Genomic DNA, 15030 nt, shown 5'->3' with positions numbered 1-15030 from the left:
TGAGAAATTGGAAACTGAATGCAATGTATTACATTGAACTAAACTCAAAGAATAATTAATGGAAAATCATAAACTTGATGCAAATGCATTGAATTAATAACCCTAAAACATGTTTGTATTATATGTAGGGGGAATAAATGTCTCGACAAATATAGTTTTGCATTTTAAGTAATGTTTATCATAATTTTGTTATTATGATTAAGAATGTCATGTTATTCAAGTAGCTTCAATATTATCTTCGTCACATTGAGAATTCTCACAAAACTTCAATCAAACTTCAATTATTAAATCTAACAACAAAAAGAAGTCGATGAGTTTTATCAAGGTTTGATGCTTCCTTTTTATAGAGAGTGATGCAAGAAATTTGAATGACTGATTGATATAATTTTCATATTTCATAGCTATGTATAGTTACTAATATTTTTTACAATAATTTAATATAACGGCACCCGTTTGTAGGACGGGTTCGAAAGCTAGTGTAGTATTTATAGAAATAGGAAATACAATTCAACTAAACCAAAGTAGAATTAGTAAAGTCCTGACCACCAATATCCACCCGAACAGGCTGCCAAAGCGAAGTTTCATTGTCAAGAAGCAATTACGCCCGGATCACCATTTAAGGTCCCTAATAATCGACATTGTCACCATAAACAACAATACGATCCATGATCTTTGAAACAATGTCTTTTGATTGCTTGAGAACCCTAATACTCTTGTTCAACTTTTCACGCCTTGACCCAAGAGAAGGTGATTCTTCAAGAAACCTTTCAATGCTTCCAATGTGATTAGATCCCATCATCTCATTTATAATTTCCGTCTCCATTTCTTTGTTAACCAAATTCTGTACATTGAAGAGAAGGTGAAGTGCCAAATTATCAAGCATCCTTTTCAACACAATCTTCCAGTAGGCAGTTATTCTCATTCTCATGTCAAAAGCTTGTTCTACAATTAATGGATACCCTTTCAGATGACCAATCTCAACCTCTCCATATCCATTTATATTAAATTCTCCGTCTCCTACTGCCGTTGGAGCCATCCATACATCGTTTCTTCCTCCAGATGGACGCCAGAATACTTCGTCGCATGCTACCGCGCATGCTACCGATTCTGGTGCCGTTGGAGCCGCCGCGCATACTTCGTTTCTTCCTCCTGATAGTCGCGCAATAGCATTCATGAACATATCTTGTTCTGCCATCAGTGAATTCCAACTTAACATGTACTCTGGATCACAAGTATAGTCTGCAAGCTTCTCCATTTCAACCATCTCCTTCACCCGAGCAACCGACCTATCTTTTTCAATATCAGGTTGTGTGAAGCTCTTCTAAAAGAATTTTGAAGTTGTGGATATCCTTCAGAATGGAATGTCACCACGCGCACAACCACATTTTCAATGTAGTTCCACACCTCTTCAACTAATTCAATTGGAATTCCCGATATTTTTTTCAGTTTCCTTTGTAAGATGGTGAGGAAAGCTGTTCGAGAGAGAAAGTTTGGGAGTCCAATCAGCTTAGTTTCCTCTAAAACTGCAATTTCCTCCATTAAAAAGTTATCTTTAGTGCTCTCATCTGAGTTTAATTGGAGTTGTTTCGTATACTTCTCCAGCATCTCAGCCATCCTAACAGTACAATGCATCTCTGCATCATCTAGATACTCGTCAAACTCTCCCCTCACAAGGATTTTTCGTAGAGACTCTTTAGTAGAGCCAAGAATCTGCATAAATGCTGTCATGGCCTCAGCAATAGATGACAGATGCTTGGGCAATTTGCTCAATTGAGCAACATTTTGATTTAGTTTCTCATTTATGTCCCCTATGATACCAGGCAAGCTTCTTCCTATACTTTTAGCTTGGATATCAACCAACTTCTGAGCTAAAACAGGAATACCTACAATGGATTTATCAATTTTAGACAAAAGTGGGTGAGATCTGAACAATCTCGCCTCTTCCACCCTGGCTACTTCATAACTTTCATCTCCAATTCGATTCCTTACACATACATAACCAAGTCCAATATTAACATCATCAGCAGCAACTTTTTCAAGAAGCCCTTCGGGAGCTTTATCTGCTTTAGTAACAACAGCTAATGTTCTTTCACCAGTTTTATCTACTCTCTGTGACATTCTAATGGATTCACAAGTAGGGAAATCTACAGTAGCTGATAAAACATTAAGAATTATGCTCTCTTTAGGACTGATGTATTCCATGATGATACCAGATATCTGTTCATATATATCTTTAGGTTGTCCATGAACAGGTACTCTAGTAATTCCAGGCAAATCAACCATAGTAATATCAGGTACTCCATCCTTTCTCACTACTAGAGTTAAAGGGGTGTTAGATATACCTTTACCAGTACCAGCTATCTCATCTGTAGCAATGGAAATGTCTTCTGAAATGTGATCTTCATCAGTATATACTCTTTTTCCATGATATTCCAAGTAAAGCTCAGGTTCTGGAATGATATGGTGTTGAAGGCGCATAACAAGTGGGAGACGGGTACAGATACCATGACCACGAGGAAGACTGATACCTGCAAGTGATTCAAGAACACTTGATTTGCCAGAAGATTGATCACCAACTACTACAATAGTAGGGAGTTGAATTCCTTCTTTCTTGATTTCTAGGTGTCCAAGCTGGTCTACAACGTCGAGAAAAGGTCGAATTCGATCATTGTAGGTGGACACTAAGGGTGGAATTACTGATAATGCAAGTTCATTGTTATCACACCTATAGCTCCTGAAATCAGCTGGTACTGCCGGTACTGGTGCTGGTGCTGGTACTGGTACTGCCGGTAGCATTTTCTCTTCACAATATTTTGATGTTGTTAGCATTTTCTCTTGCAGTAAAAGAAAAGTGAATGGTATGCTTTGAAAAATGAAAACTAGCTCTCACATTTTCCCTTTGCACTCTTGCTCCTCTTTAAATAATAGATCTACAGTGGATCTGCAGTCAACATGACATTTGCCTCCTTTTTTTTTTGACCTTTAATTTAAAGGTTCATGCAAGTTACATAGAATTGATACGGTGATACTTCTTAATTGGTTGTAATAGAATTGATACCTCTACAACTTTTGCGAGTCCTTTCGACATAGCAAGTGTATAGACCCCTAATTCACTACTACACAAATGTCTAGCTCTCTAGTTCACTCTTACACAAAATGTATGGACCCTCCTTTTCTCTCTTTCTTCTCTCTTTTTTCTGTTCCTCTCTCCCTCTTTTTCTCTAGCGGCCTCCTCTTTTCTCCACCTCTTCTCCTTTTTATATTCCCCTTTTCTTCCTCGGGACCGTCCACCTGTCCTGTCATCCTACGACCCGATGTCGACCGTACACTTGCCACCGTGGACTAGGGTTCCGTGGCCTTGATCCGTTGTTCCTCCTCGTCCTTGCATATGTTGTTCCCTATCAGCTGCACCGCTGGACTCGGTCCAAGAGGTACACATCATGCTATAATGCCCCTTCTCGACTCCGCGGTCCTATTAATGGATCCGGGGTCGAGAACACTCACCGCTATTCTCTCTCCACCGCCCCTTCCTTTTTCTTGGTTTGCGTGTGTACTTTATTGCACTCATCACGTGTAATTTCAGCCGTCCCTCGATCTTTGTGCGTCCACGTGTCTCGCGTAGGGGCTACTCCACTGACCCCTCGAGCTCCAAGACCCCTGAAATTACTTTTTTGCCCTTCTCTATTTAAATACCCTTCCCTCTCCCCCTTCCTCCCTTCACTTTCCCTCTCCTTTGATTTTCCACTGCTCTTCACTCCCTTCCGATCACCCTCCAGTTTGCGCGCACACTGCTGGTTTCTTAGCGATTCTCTCTTCCTTTCGGACTTCAACTCCGGTGTATCTACTCTCCTTGCTCCCCTTGGTACGTTTTCTAGGCTTGTATTACTTTTGTTCAACTAGATAGTGCGTTCTTTCCATAATTTGCACCTGTCCCTTCATTTTTCCGATGTCGGATTCTAACTCCGGCGACACTTCCCCTTCCTGCTCGCCTCAGATAGCATCCCCGCCTCCTCCTACCCCTGCTGCGGCCCCTTCCACCTCCGGGCACCCAACCTCTTTGTTACCTCCACCCTCAAGATGCCGCCGCCCTGATCTAGGCGATTAGGGCTGCTTACGGCATTCCGGCCAACATAACCCTAGAACATATGCCATCCATCACCCATTACTCTCATTTGGTTCCCCGCCGACTCGAGCACCTTGTGATCACGGTGGGGCAAATTATTGCCGGGCTGCGGCTGCCCCTCACTCTCTTGGATGTCGAGGTGTGCAATCATTTCAACATTGCCCCCTGTCAAGGTATAAGAAACTTCTGGAGAACTATGTATGCCGCGAATGCTCACAATAGAATCGGCGAGCCCAAAATAACCAGCCGCGATATCTTCTCCCACTATTTCCTTAAGAAAAGCACTAAAGATGTCGGTGTGGGCTACCAATCATTTTGTGTGCGTCCTCAGAAATTACCCCTCTTGCTCCGCATTACCTCTTCTGACAAAGTATGGCACCATTACCCCTTGTACGTATCGGGACAATTTTTGTCCGCGGACCTTCCTTCAGATTTAACTCTTAACCACCTCGCCTTCATCCCCCGTGGTGAGTATCTTTGTACTTCCCTTCTCTCTTATTGCATTATTACCGTTATGCTCTAACGCTCTGATCTTCTCTGTTTTGTAGGTTGGCTGCCAGATTCCAAATCCCAAACTTACTCCGGCGTGTCTTGTCCCATTTTCCAAAGACTCCGCGATCTCGGACCCGATCAAGCCAGTCACTTAGGCATCCATCCTACCACCGCTACCCCTCTGTTACAAATCCCCAGTCTGCACACTTTCCGTGGATTCTCTTCTCCCTTCTACCGCCCTCCTCCTCCCAAAGAACGGAAACCCAGAGCATCTCCCCCTATCCAGAAAAGGTCTCGCGTCTCCTCCTCCCACCGCCGTCGTCCTCGCACCTCCTCTCAACCCCCCAGATCTCGTGACTCTCCTGCCAACTCTGCGCCCGAAGACATCCCCTCTTACCGATCTATTTCCAACTGGGATGACCAGTATACCTCTCCCACCTCTCCTACAGACAACATGGACGTTCACAAGAAGAAACTTTTTGACAGTAACTCCGAGGAGGATGAGGTGACTGAAGTCTCCCCATCTCAGGTGAGGACACCTACTGAAATGCCCCTGTCCAAGAGGCAGCGGACCTTAACCTTTGAAGGGTCCGTCCCTGACACTCCGCGGACCTCTGTGTCCGACGCACCCTCCACCCTTAACTCTTCGCTTCCCTCCGCGGTCTCTTCCCTTAACATTCGCCGGCCTGGTAAAGAACCGATTCCACCAGCCTCCACTATTTCTGACCTAGCTCCTATTGAAGACTTCTGCCCCGTCTTCAATGTGCGTAACCGCCGAGTATCCACTGCTGACTCCACTCTAGATAATGCGGCCATAGCTTCTTCCTTGTTCTACAACTCCCATCTGCCCAGGGATATCGCATACGCCGATGGGGGTTCGTTTGACACCCACCGCACTTCTTTTTATACCAATTGGGAATGGATATGTTTTTTTTTTTTATTTATTTATTTATTTATTTATTTTATCTCTATGTTTCTGTCTCTAGGTGAGTTTGGACATTTCTTTCATGATCCGCGGTCTTCTCAGCACCAAGAACAAACTGGCTGCCTTGGAGAAAGAGGTCAATGGCCCTTGTGGTCTGAAGGCCGCCCATGCCGGTCTTCAAGCTGAGTTGGCCGCTGCTAACATGGCCAAACTCTAGGCCTAGGATGAACTGCACTCCACAAAGTTTTCTTATCAATCCTACATGGATTCGGTGAATGACCGTCTCGGCCCGGTCGGTGAAATGGCTTCCTTGAACACCATCAACTACACCTATCTGAACTGTCACAACAACACCAAGCCGCCATCACCTCACTCCGCCAAGAACATGAGGCTGCTACCACCACTCTGCTCCAGCAACATCAAGGCGATATGGCTATTCTCCGTGAACGTTTCAAGACCCTGGCTGAGAAACGGGTAGCCAAGAAGATCCAAGCAGAGCTTGTCCGACTTACCCAAGAAGGGCGGCTTCTACCTAACAAGCCTTCCACCCCGGCCGCCGACCCCTCTGACGAAGTCCGCGAAGAGGTGACCGCCACCAAGACCATTCCCCGCTCCCTAGTGCATAAAGAAAACTCTCCGACAGCCGCGACCACCGAAGAGACCCACACTGGGAGCTCGGAGCATCCTACTGCAGCCCTCACTACTGAACCCTCTGAAGAAGTGTCCGCTGTCCCTACGCCCTGACTCCCCATCCGAGAAGCAATAGAAATACTCTGTCTTTTGTAATAAGTCACTTTGTTCCCTCTGAGCCAATTATGGCCTTACATTTGTTTGATCATTTCTGTTTGTGTTTGGATATTCACGGGGTTTCCCATCCATTTATGTTTACGCTTATGCTTGCACACTACTCTCTTTCCCTTGAAGTTTGATTTTGCTCAGCATGTTTGTCATCTCTATCTTTTCTGATTTGTCTATTTGCATAAGCAATCCTATGTCTCTTGTCCCTTGATTAACAACGGCTAGTGTTACCAGAGATTCTAGTTCAATTGGATGAGTACTTCTCTTTCTCGTCTCTCTCCTGTAACCCGTGCTTAGCCCTTTCCTCTGAGTCTGGCTATCCCCTTAGTTGTGATCCAGCCTCTGTGCTCCACAATTGGTTCCTTGTATTAGTAACAGACTCGCGGTGGATGAATATCTCTGCGGAGTACTCCACCTTCCCAATATTTCTCTTTATGTTTGGCCTCCTCCCACACAGGTCATTAGTCTCTGTAATCCGCGAAGGGCTCCTCCCACTCCGCGGATTATATAACCACGGGGAGTCGCATGAGGCAGCTCCTCCTGCCCTCGACTCCCTCTAGCTACAGGTCAACGGAAGGCTCTTCCCTTCCGCTGTCTCTTGATTCTATAACCACGGGGAGTCGAATGAGGCCTCTCCTCCTGCCCTCGACTCCCTCTAGCTACATGTCAGCGAAGGGCTCTTCCCCTCCGCTGTCTCTCTCCACATGGGGCTCTAATGCCCCATGTGCGATTTGCTCCCCCGCGGAGGGCTCATCCCACTCCGCGGTTTCGGTATTCTCGGCACGTCTCTTGGGGGCGCTCCTCTTGCCCCCAACTCCTCTCGAGCCTCACATCAGCGATGGACTCATCCCCTCCGCTGTCTCTCTCCATCTTCAGGCTCTATGCCCCATGTGTGTCTCATGCCTCTCGCCCCACTCCGCGGGATTCATAGCTTTCGAGACGGAGGCACTGGGTTCAAATTTGGTCTTGTGCCAGCGCCGCCAATGTCTTACTAGCATTCTCAGTTTCATGTTTTATTTAAGTCTCCTACTTTCACAAATGGCGATTTCCTCTCAAAAGTGTTGGTGTATTATATATTTACATACAGCCACAATTCATGTATTACATTTCCCTTACATTCAAGCGTGGAATTTTTTTAACATCCTCACGTTCCACGGTTTCTCTATCAGCTTGCCTTCTTGTGTCCGCAATCTGTATGTGCCCGCCCCTCCGATGTCCACCACCGTATACGGTCCTTCCCAGTTCGGGCCCAACTTTCCATCTTTCTCCTCCCTGGTACTAGGTGTCACTTTCGGGAGCACCAGTCACCCTGCCCGGAACTGCCTTTGGCTTGACCCCTACGGTTTATCTTGTCTTTGCAATCTCCGGTGATACTCCTCCAGTTTTATGCATGCAGTGTCTCTTCTCTCCTCTGCTAAATTCAGGTTCGCTGCTAATATTCTCCAGTTTGATCCTTCTTCCACGGATCGCGTTCGCGTTGTAGCTGCCACCATCTCCGAGGGGATCACGGCCTCCACCCCGTAGGCCAAGGAAAATGGAGTTTCTCGGGTGGAGTACCGAGGTGTGGTCCGATAGGCCCATAGCACGTGATTCAGCTCATCGGCCCACGCCCTTTTCTTGTCCTCCAATTTCCTCTTAAGATTGTTCATGATGATCTTGTTAGATGCCTCTGCTTGTCCGTTCCCCTCGGGATTGTAAGGGGCCTAGAACCCCTGTTTCACTTTATAGGCTTGCAAGAACTTTGCCACCTTCGCTCCCGTAAACTGAGTACCATTGTCCGCGATGATTACGTATGGCAACCCAAACCTGCAGATGATATTCTCTCATAGAAACTTTATGATTCGTGCTTTCTTCACCTGTTGCAGGGGCACGACTTCAATCCATTTTGTGAAATAATTCATTGCCGCGAGCATGAATCTCCTTTTGCCGCTGGCCATGGGCAGGGCCCCCACTATATCCAATGCCCACATAGCAAAAGGCCACGGACTTGAGACGTTATGAAGGGGTTCTGCGGGGGCGAATATCAGCTGGGCAAATCTCTAGCAAATTCCACATCATACCTCTTCATGTGGGGCCATAAATACCCTCGTGTCGAGGGCAATGGGTCGTTCTCTCCCAATGGGTGGCTTCTCATCCCCTCATGTAACTTTGTTAACATTTCATGCGATAGCCGCGGACCCAAACATTTTAACAGCGGCCCATTGAAGTTTTTTCGATATAACTCTCCTTCCAGTAGAACGTATCTCCGAGAAGTTTGCTCCCATCTCCTTCTTTCTTTTTTATCTGTCACTTCCTTCCCAGCCAAAAAGTCCTTAATTGGATCCGTCCAACTCTCCTTCTCCTCCGTGACCTGACAAATCTCTATCATCTCCTCGGTGCTCGGTTTTTCCAGTCTTCCCACACGTAACGTTCTTTCGTCCGACCCAGGGATGGCAGCCACTACATATGCCAGGGCATCAGCATGGCTGTTCTCTCCCCAGCCTAAATGAAGGAAACGGAGCTTTGTGAACTTCGCAGACCTTTTACGCACCACCTCCAAATATCTGGTCATCCTGGGGCATCTAGCTGCGAACCCTCCATTCGTTTGGCACACCACTAAGTTTGAATCAGAATATATTATCAGCTCCTGCACTCCCAGATCTTCGGCCATTCTTAATCCTGCAATCACTGCTTCGTACTCTGCCTCATTACTGGATGCCGCGAACCCTAGTTTCATGGTTTGCTCTATTCTGCTATTGTCGGGTGTAACCAAAACCACCCCTATGCCGCTGCAGGTATCAGTCGCTGATCCGTCGGTGAACACCCTCCACCCATTCCTCTTATCCCAAGGGTCCAGGATATCCGGCTCACCTTCTCGTTATGGTTCCATAATTTTTTCCTCTCCCTAGGTGGGATCCTCTGCAGGAAACTCCGCCATTGTCTGCGCCTTTTCCGCGGTCCTTATCTGATATTGTATCTCATAGGAACTTAGTATCATTGCCCACTTCAACATCCTACCCGAATTTTCTATCTTCGATCTTTTATAACCGGGTGAAACCGTTGGAGAAGTAAAACCAAGAGTCGACATGCATCGAAGGAAAGCTGAAATGGCTAGGCATTCCTCGATTGCTTCATTGCATTACCAGTCTAAAATCTTACCTTTTCTCGATTCCATCAGTCCCCATTTATTTCTATTCTCTGTAAGATGGAAGAGTTATTTGTGTATTTAGGTGGGTATGGAACATTGGAAGAGTTGTTGGAAGTTATCACTTGGGCTCAACTTGGTATCCATGACAAACCAAGTAAGCAAAATTGCACATATATAAGAACTTTTTATGTTTTTTTTTCCTAAATGAGATTTGAAGCTATTTATTTCTTTTTGTGCAGGTGGGTTTGCTGAATGTTGATGGGTATTACAACTATTTCCTCACATTTCATATTTTACATTTGATTTTGATTTCACTGAACCACAATAGTACATAAGAGTTTTTTGTGTGTTTTGACTTCACTTCTTTTTAAAATCTGCCTTTAATAAACAATCTGCGTTTACAGATTAAATTTTTGTTTCTTAATAAGTATGAGAAAATTTGTTGCTTCATTAAGATCTGCATTTAATGAAGAAAATAAAATCTTATATTGTCGCTTACTTTGGGAAGAGGTGATTTATCATGGGCAATCATTCTTCCTTACAGATAGTGTTTGGACCTTATTAGATGTGGCCGCGGAGTCGCCCAGATAATGAGCTACTACTTCAAAACATTTCACTGCTGTAATGTCTTCAGTTTGGAGAGCAAGGTCCCGAGTAGACATTTGGCGGAGCGTGTCATCTTCTCTGCCGAGAACAACTATTTTAGGAAATTCATTTAGCCACCACGAAAATTCAATTTTGCCCGTTTTCAGTCAAAGCAAAGAAGTTAGTTTCTGCGCTCTACGTGATGTTAACACCAAGGAACAAGATGCAGTATTTCCACCTAGACATAATACAAAGGAAGCTTTGACAAGTAGTGTGGCTAACTTGAGTAGCAACTCTTTCCAGTTGATTGGTGCACCACAGTCATCAAGTTCTCAACAAATGCACAAAAGGAGGTGTTACGTTAGGGGACCGGATGGAAATGTCAAATGTGGAAGTAGTGGTAAATGCCATTGCTCAAAGAGAAGGTTTAATTTCATATCATTCTTTATGTTAGCTTATTGCTCTTACCTATATTTAGTTGCTAACTGCTATTGTGTTTATGTAGGAAACTAAGAGTGAAGAGATCAATTAAGGTGCCAGCTATTAGTAACAAGGTTGCCGATATACCACCGATGAGTATTCATGGAGAAAGTACGGAGAGAAAGCCAATCAAGGGCTCTCCGCACCCTAGGTATATCTATATTATTAGAAACACGCCAATTCTATCACGTTGGTATACATATTGTCATGTTTAGTAGCATAGCAGCTGTATTTGTCATTTTTATGGATTTTTAGGTCTGTATATAGCAAAGGGTCTTTATTTTCTAATTGCCTCTGAATGGAAAACATGATGGTTTAGTTTTTCCTAGTTAAAGAATGACCCTCCAATGTTATTTTTTTGTTCATTCCGGGCCTTCGTGTGTTTATTTGCTTCGCTTTTATCTTTTATTGATGTCTCGAAAGCGAGGAGTTGGTACTTATTCCCAATTTTGAAAATCTCCATCCTTATTATAAAGAAAGGTTAGAGATTGCTTTTAGTGGACATGAATGCGTGTTAACCGGTATAGCAAAACCCCCTACCTTCAAAAACCAGTTGGAAAGTCTAGCTCCTCATGCGACAAACGTAGGGTTTCTCAACTTAGCACCATTTTTTGTTAGATTACATGCATCATCTTTCAAGATGATGAGAACAGGGATGTCTAGGTCCTGCCTCTTCGATTTATCAAGGTGCCTAGTTTTGATCGTATGAAATGTGTTTCTTATATATGTGGGGATTAAGGAGTATGCATCAACATTATTCTTTTTTAATACATTCTTGCTGCCCTGTCCACTAATTTATTGTCTCTTGGAGCAGTGGATTATGTAACAAGTACTAATGAGTATGACGACTAGTTAATAATTGATTTTTATGAATCAAGAGTAGTTTTCTTATCCACAATTCCACATACAATTAGCTAATCCAAAAGATGCAAACCTACCTTCTGATCGAAAATTGACTAGAGCAGATGCAAAGCTACTTTTAGTGATCACTGCTATTAATTTCATCTTGTCTCTAATTAGTAATTACACTATTTAACTCCCTGCAGGGTGGCTTCTAATGCTTGTTAGTTTTGACGACCAAAGTCTGGATTGGGCTTCATCACCGGGTAGGACTTTGGTTAAATAGTGTAGTGGTTTATGGACACACTAACATTAATACATCGCGGTCACTGCTGTCAGATTTTGGGCATGTTGAGTGCTGTGGGAGCATCAACCCATTATTTACTTTGTGAAGTTCTTTATTTTTTTTATGGAAGGTATATTTGGATATGGGCTGTGCTTCTAAAGAGAATTTTGGGTTAGGAAAGAATGGATCCAATTACCCTGTATTGGGTGGGCTTCTTTTGGCTATGATTTAGTAGATTTTGGGCTAGGGGCTTCTTTTGGCCCTGATTCGGCCTTGTTTTAAAAAAAATGAAAAAATGAAAAACGACACTTGTCAAGTGTTGTAGAAAAAAACGACTGCAAAAAAAACGGGTCACCATACGACACCCATAAGTGTCTTTTTTTTGGAAAAACGACACATCTGCCATGTCTTTTTTCAACAGATATGGTGTAGTGCGATGTTGGAGTTTGACAACTAGTAGAGCCTCATTCTTAAATTCTGTTACACCTTGGACAGAGTTTCTTGAGAGTCTTCACAGCTATCTCTCTCCCATCCAAAAGCCTACCCTGTGGAAACTTTTACTGTCACAATTTCACAAGTAAACAAGTAGATAATCCAATAGAAAAAGTTGTATATCCAATTCAATTCTAATAATTAGCAAAAAAAGTATATAATCAAAACCTTGTAGACAGAACCAAAGCCGCCTTGTCCAAGTTTGTTAGCATCAGAGAAGTTGTCCGTCGCTGCTCTTATTGTGCCAAAGTTGAATTGTAGGGATTCCACATTGCTGATTTCATCCACATCTTTTTACTCATTTGAGTGACGTCTTTATAAATGCAGCAAAATTCCAATCTATATCAAATGACCGCTCCAATGTTTTTTGTTGAGAATAATTGGAAGAGAAGTGATATTGGTTTATAGTATATATAAAGCTCTTGAAGAAACTTTATTTATTTATACAGAGGCTTATCCATATTGTCTCTTTGGATATATATTATTAAAAAATATGCAGTCAAATGCGCATTTAAGCTATCAAGTTTAATTAATATGTTGTACAGAAGAATAGTTTGATAGCATATATGTTCCAACACGTATTGATTGGTTTTTGAAGGCAAGGTCAAAATCTATGTCATTTATCTCACCATTCTAAATTGGTACTTGAAATTTAAATGGGTAACTAAAGGACTATCCTATGTTGAATTCAACTTCAATTGTTATGAACAAAGAACTTAAACTGGGTAAAAGTAACTTCATATTCTAACTGGGCAGTTAAAAAACATACACAACAAAATCTTTAAAAAACAAATTATACTAGAAAAGCATATATAATCGATTACCATAACCTTAATACGTCAGCAGGTCACCAAAAACGGTCTCTATAATCGGTCTCCCTAGAATTATTCTAAAATGTTTCGTTGAGTAGTAGACTAACCAAGTCTGCTCCTCCGCAGCGTCAAACACTTCAAGACTTTAGACTTGGAATTATTGCACGATGATATCCAAATTAAATCGAGAAATGTAAGTTCAGAAAATTAACCCATATTATACACAACCAGATGGGTAGCGTGCGTAAGAGCTCCACAAACGTGTTGAGAACGAGTTCTCCAACTTCACGACCTAGTATGGACGTATGGTAGAGATCCATCAAGAACCAATTGACTTGAGACACAAGATTTGTCTACAAAAGTCGTGTCATGGTGAAGAAGCACATTGTCCACAAAATTCATGAATATCAACTTATCCATTGGACCAAATGCGTCCATTATACACTTGTACGACCAGCAAACTTGTAGAGAGAAAAGAGAGGATGTAATGCAGAATGTTGATAGGCAAGCAACTGATCCTATGATCCTATCTTCACGCTTATCTTCCTGAAACAACCTTCCCTTTCTAGACTTTCGAGTCGAAATACTGGCATCCATGACAACGTTGTTTTTATGTCGCTATAGAAATCGCCTCTAAAATAATCTTGACAAGGATCACACATGAGCATGCAACAACAGTGATATACCTTATAAATAGTTGCTACCACTTGAATCACAAGTTCCTCAAGTGGTAGCAACTATTCCCCGGAACGTATATAGGGCAGTGGCAAACTGTATTACCGTAGTAATACTCTCTGTACAAGTGTAAAGACTAGAGAGTGAGGTGAGGTAGGTGGGCAATTGGTAGATGGGCTAAATCCGTATGGTCATTAGGCGTTTCGTTCGGCTGTATTGGGTCGGTTAAACTCCGTGAAGAAAACGTTATTTCATTTTCACTCTGTAATGATTAATGATGATTTGGTAAGTGTTTGATAGAGATATATCAATGAAAGGAGAACACCTAAGAAAAAAGTTTAATATGCATGCAATTGCGACATTTAAATGAAAGAAAAAGCTTCAGAAGCATAATTTCGTAATGCGGAGAAATCCAATTCTGACAAACATAGCAAGCTTCTAAATGTTGGTTTCTAGTACAAATTCAGCTTATGGCCCCAAAAGGTAAGACTTGCTTTTTTACTGGAGACTGTTCAGAACTCCAGTGAATCATCCTCGAATCAGATGGACTGTTTTTTTGAACATGCCCATTCCTACTGTATGCCTCAACTCTCACCTGTTCGTCGACTTGATGAACTTAGTTTCTTTCAGATTTTCACCTTCAACATTCTGGTAATCAGTCAGAATGCACTAGTGTTAGAAAATATAGCCAGAGTAGTGTTGAAGTCAGCTTTTGTCGAGAATGAAAAAGGCAATGGCACTTACATGCCCAAATCTCATAAATCTTGGGACTGCTTCAAGAGATGTCAATTACACTATGCATGGAGCCTTTAGGAACCATTTGCAATTGTTTAGTAACCTCCAATTGCTTATCCGGATCTCGACAAGAATTCGGAAGAGGAAATGATAGTCATTGTTTCCAAGGCTCTTGCATTCTTCAAAGAAAAAATTCAAGGAAACATAGCTCATTCCTGCTTCCACTAAATTCCCGGACTTCAATCTGACTTAAGGTTCGAATGTAAAAATCTCGAGGAGTCACCTGACCACATCATACCATCTTCTTCAAATTCACATACGCCAAGTCCCTAGGTTAAAATCACACCAAACTTTAGGCGGGCTTAATACAAATACTAGTAATAAAGGAATAAATGAAGAGGACTACATACTAATATCTTGAAACTTACATAGTCAATGAAAAGACATTCCATGTTAGGCAAGTAGTGAAGTAACTCCGTCAAATATTCACCATTAAACCAATCCACACCCACGCCAATCTCACATATTTCAAGTTCGAAAATTTTAGTAAATTTTCGTGAGAGACCCCTACTTTAGAGAGCGCCTTGAATATCAAACCATGTTACAACATTTATCGTGAATCACTAACCAAAGGGTATAAAAAGTGTTGGCAACAACAAT

General features: G+C 42.6%; 1 protein-coding gene, 2 long non-coding RNA genes and 1 pseudogene across 5 annotated transcripts; 1 reads left to right on the top strand and 3 right to left on the bottom strand.

Annotated features, from left to right (window-relative positions):
* Positions 1 to 513: 513 nt before the first annotated feature.
* LOC147477761 (dynamin-related protein 4C pseudogene) lies at positions 514 to 2908 on the bottom strand (annotated as a pseudogene). The gene has a single exon (XR_015208684.1). The product of XR_015208684.1 is annotated as a dynamin-related protein 4C pseudogene (transcript).
* A 5453-nt stretch (positions 2909 to 8361) lies between these two features.
* Positions 8362 to 9054, bottom strand: LOC147477760 (uncharacterized). Its single transcript, XM_086586075.1, has one exon. It carries the CDS (start codon positions 9052 to 9054, stop codon positions 8362 to 8364), a length of 693 nt encoding a protein of 230 aa, XP_086442201.1.
* A 1274-nt stretch (positions 9055 to 10328) lies between these two features.
* On the top strand, positions 10329 to 11858 carry LOC147477759 (uncharacterized). The gene is made up of 3 exons (XR_015209410.1): positions 10329 to 10475; positions 10556 to 10681; positions 11577 to 11858. It is a non-coding gene; the product is annotated as an uncharacterized LOC147477759 (long non-coding RNA).
* Positions 11859 to 12068: 210 nt separating this feature from the next.
* LOC147477758 (uncharacterized) lies at positions 12069 to 14507 on the bottom strand. Of its 2 annotated transcripts, none has more exons than XR_015209408.1 (3): positions 14380 to 14507; positions 12317 to 14283; positions 12069 to 12201 (listed from the first exon to the last, which is right to left on the bottom strand). It is a non-coding gene; the product is annotated as an uncharacterized LOC147477758 (long non-coding RNA). The 2 variants fall into 2 exon arrangements; XR_015209409.1 differs by having other exon boundaries at positions 12080 to 12196.
* Positions 14508 to 15030: the final 523 nt, after the last annotated feature.

The sequence above is a fragment of the Coptis chinensis genome, chromosome 9 (genome assembly GCF_015680905.1).
Source record: "Coptis chinensis isolate HL-2020 chromosome 9, ASM1568090v1, whole genome shotgun sequence".
Classification (NCBI taxonomy): Eukaryota; Viridiplantae; Streptophyta; class Magnoliopsida; order Ranunculales; family Ranunculaceae; genus Coptis; species Coptis chinensis.
The sequence above is the reverse complement of the archived record's forward strand: the minus strand, read 5'-3'. Positions and strand labels throughout refer to the sequence as shown.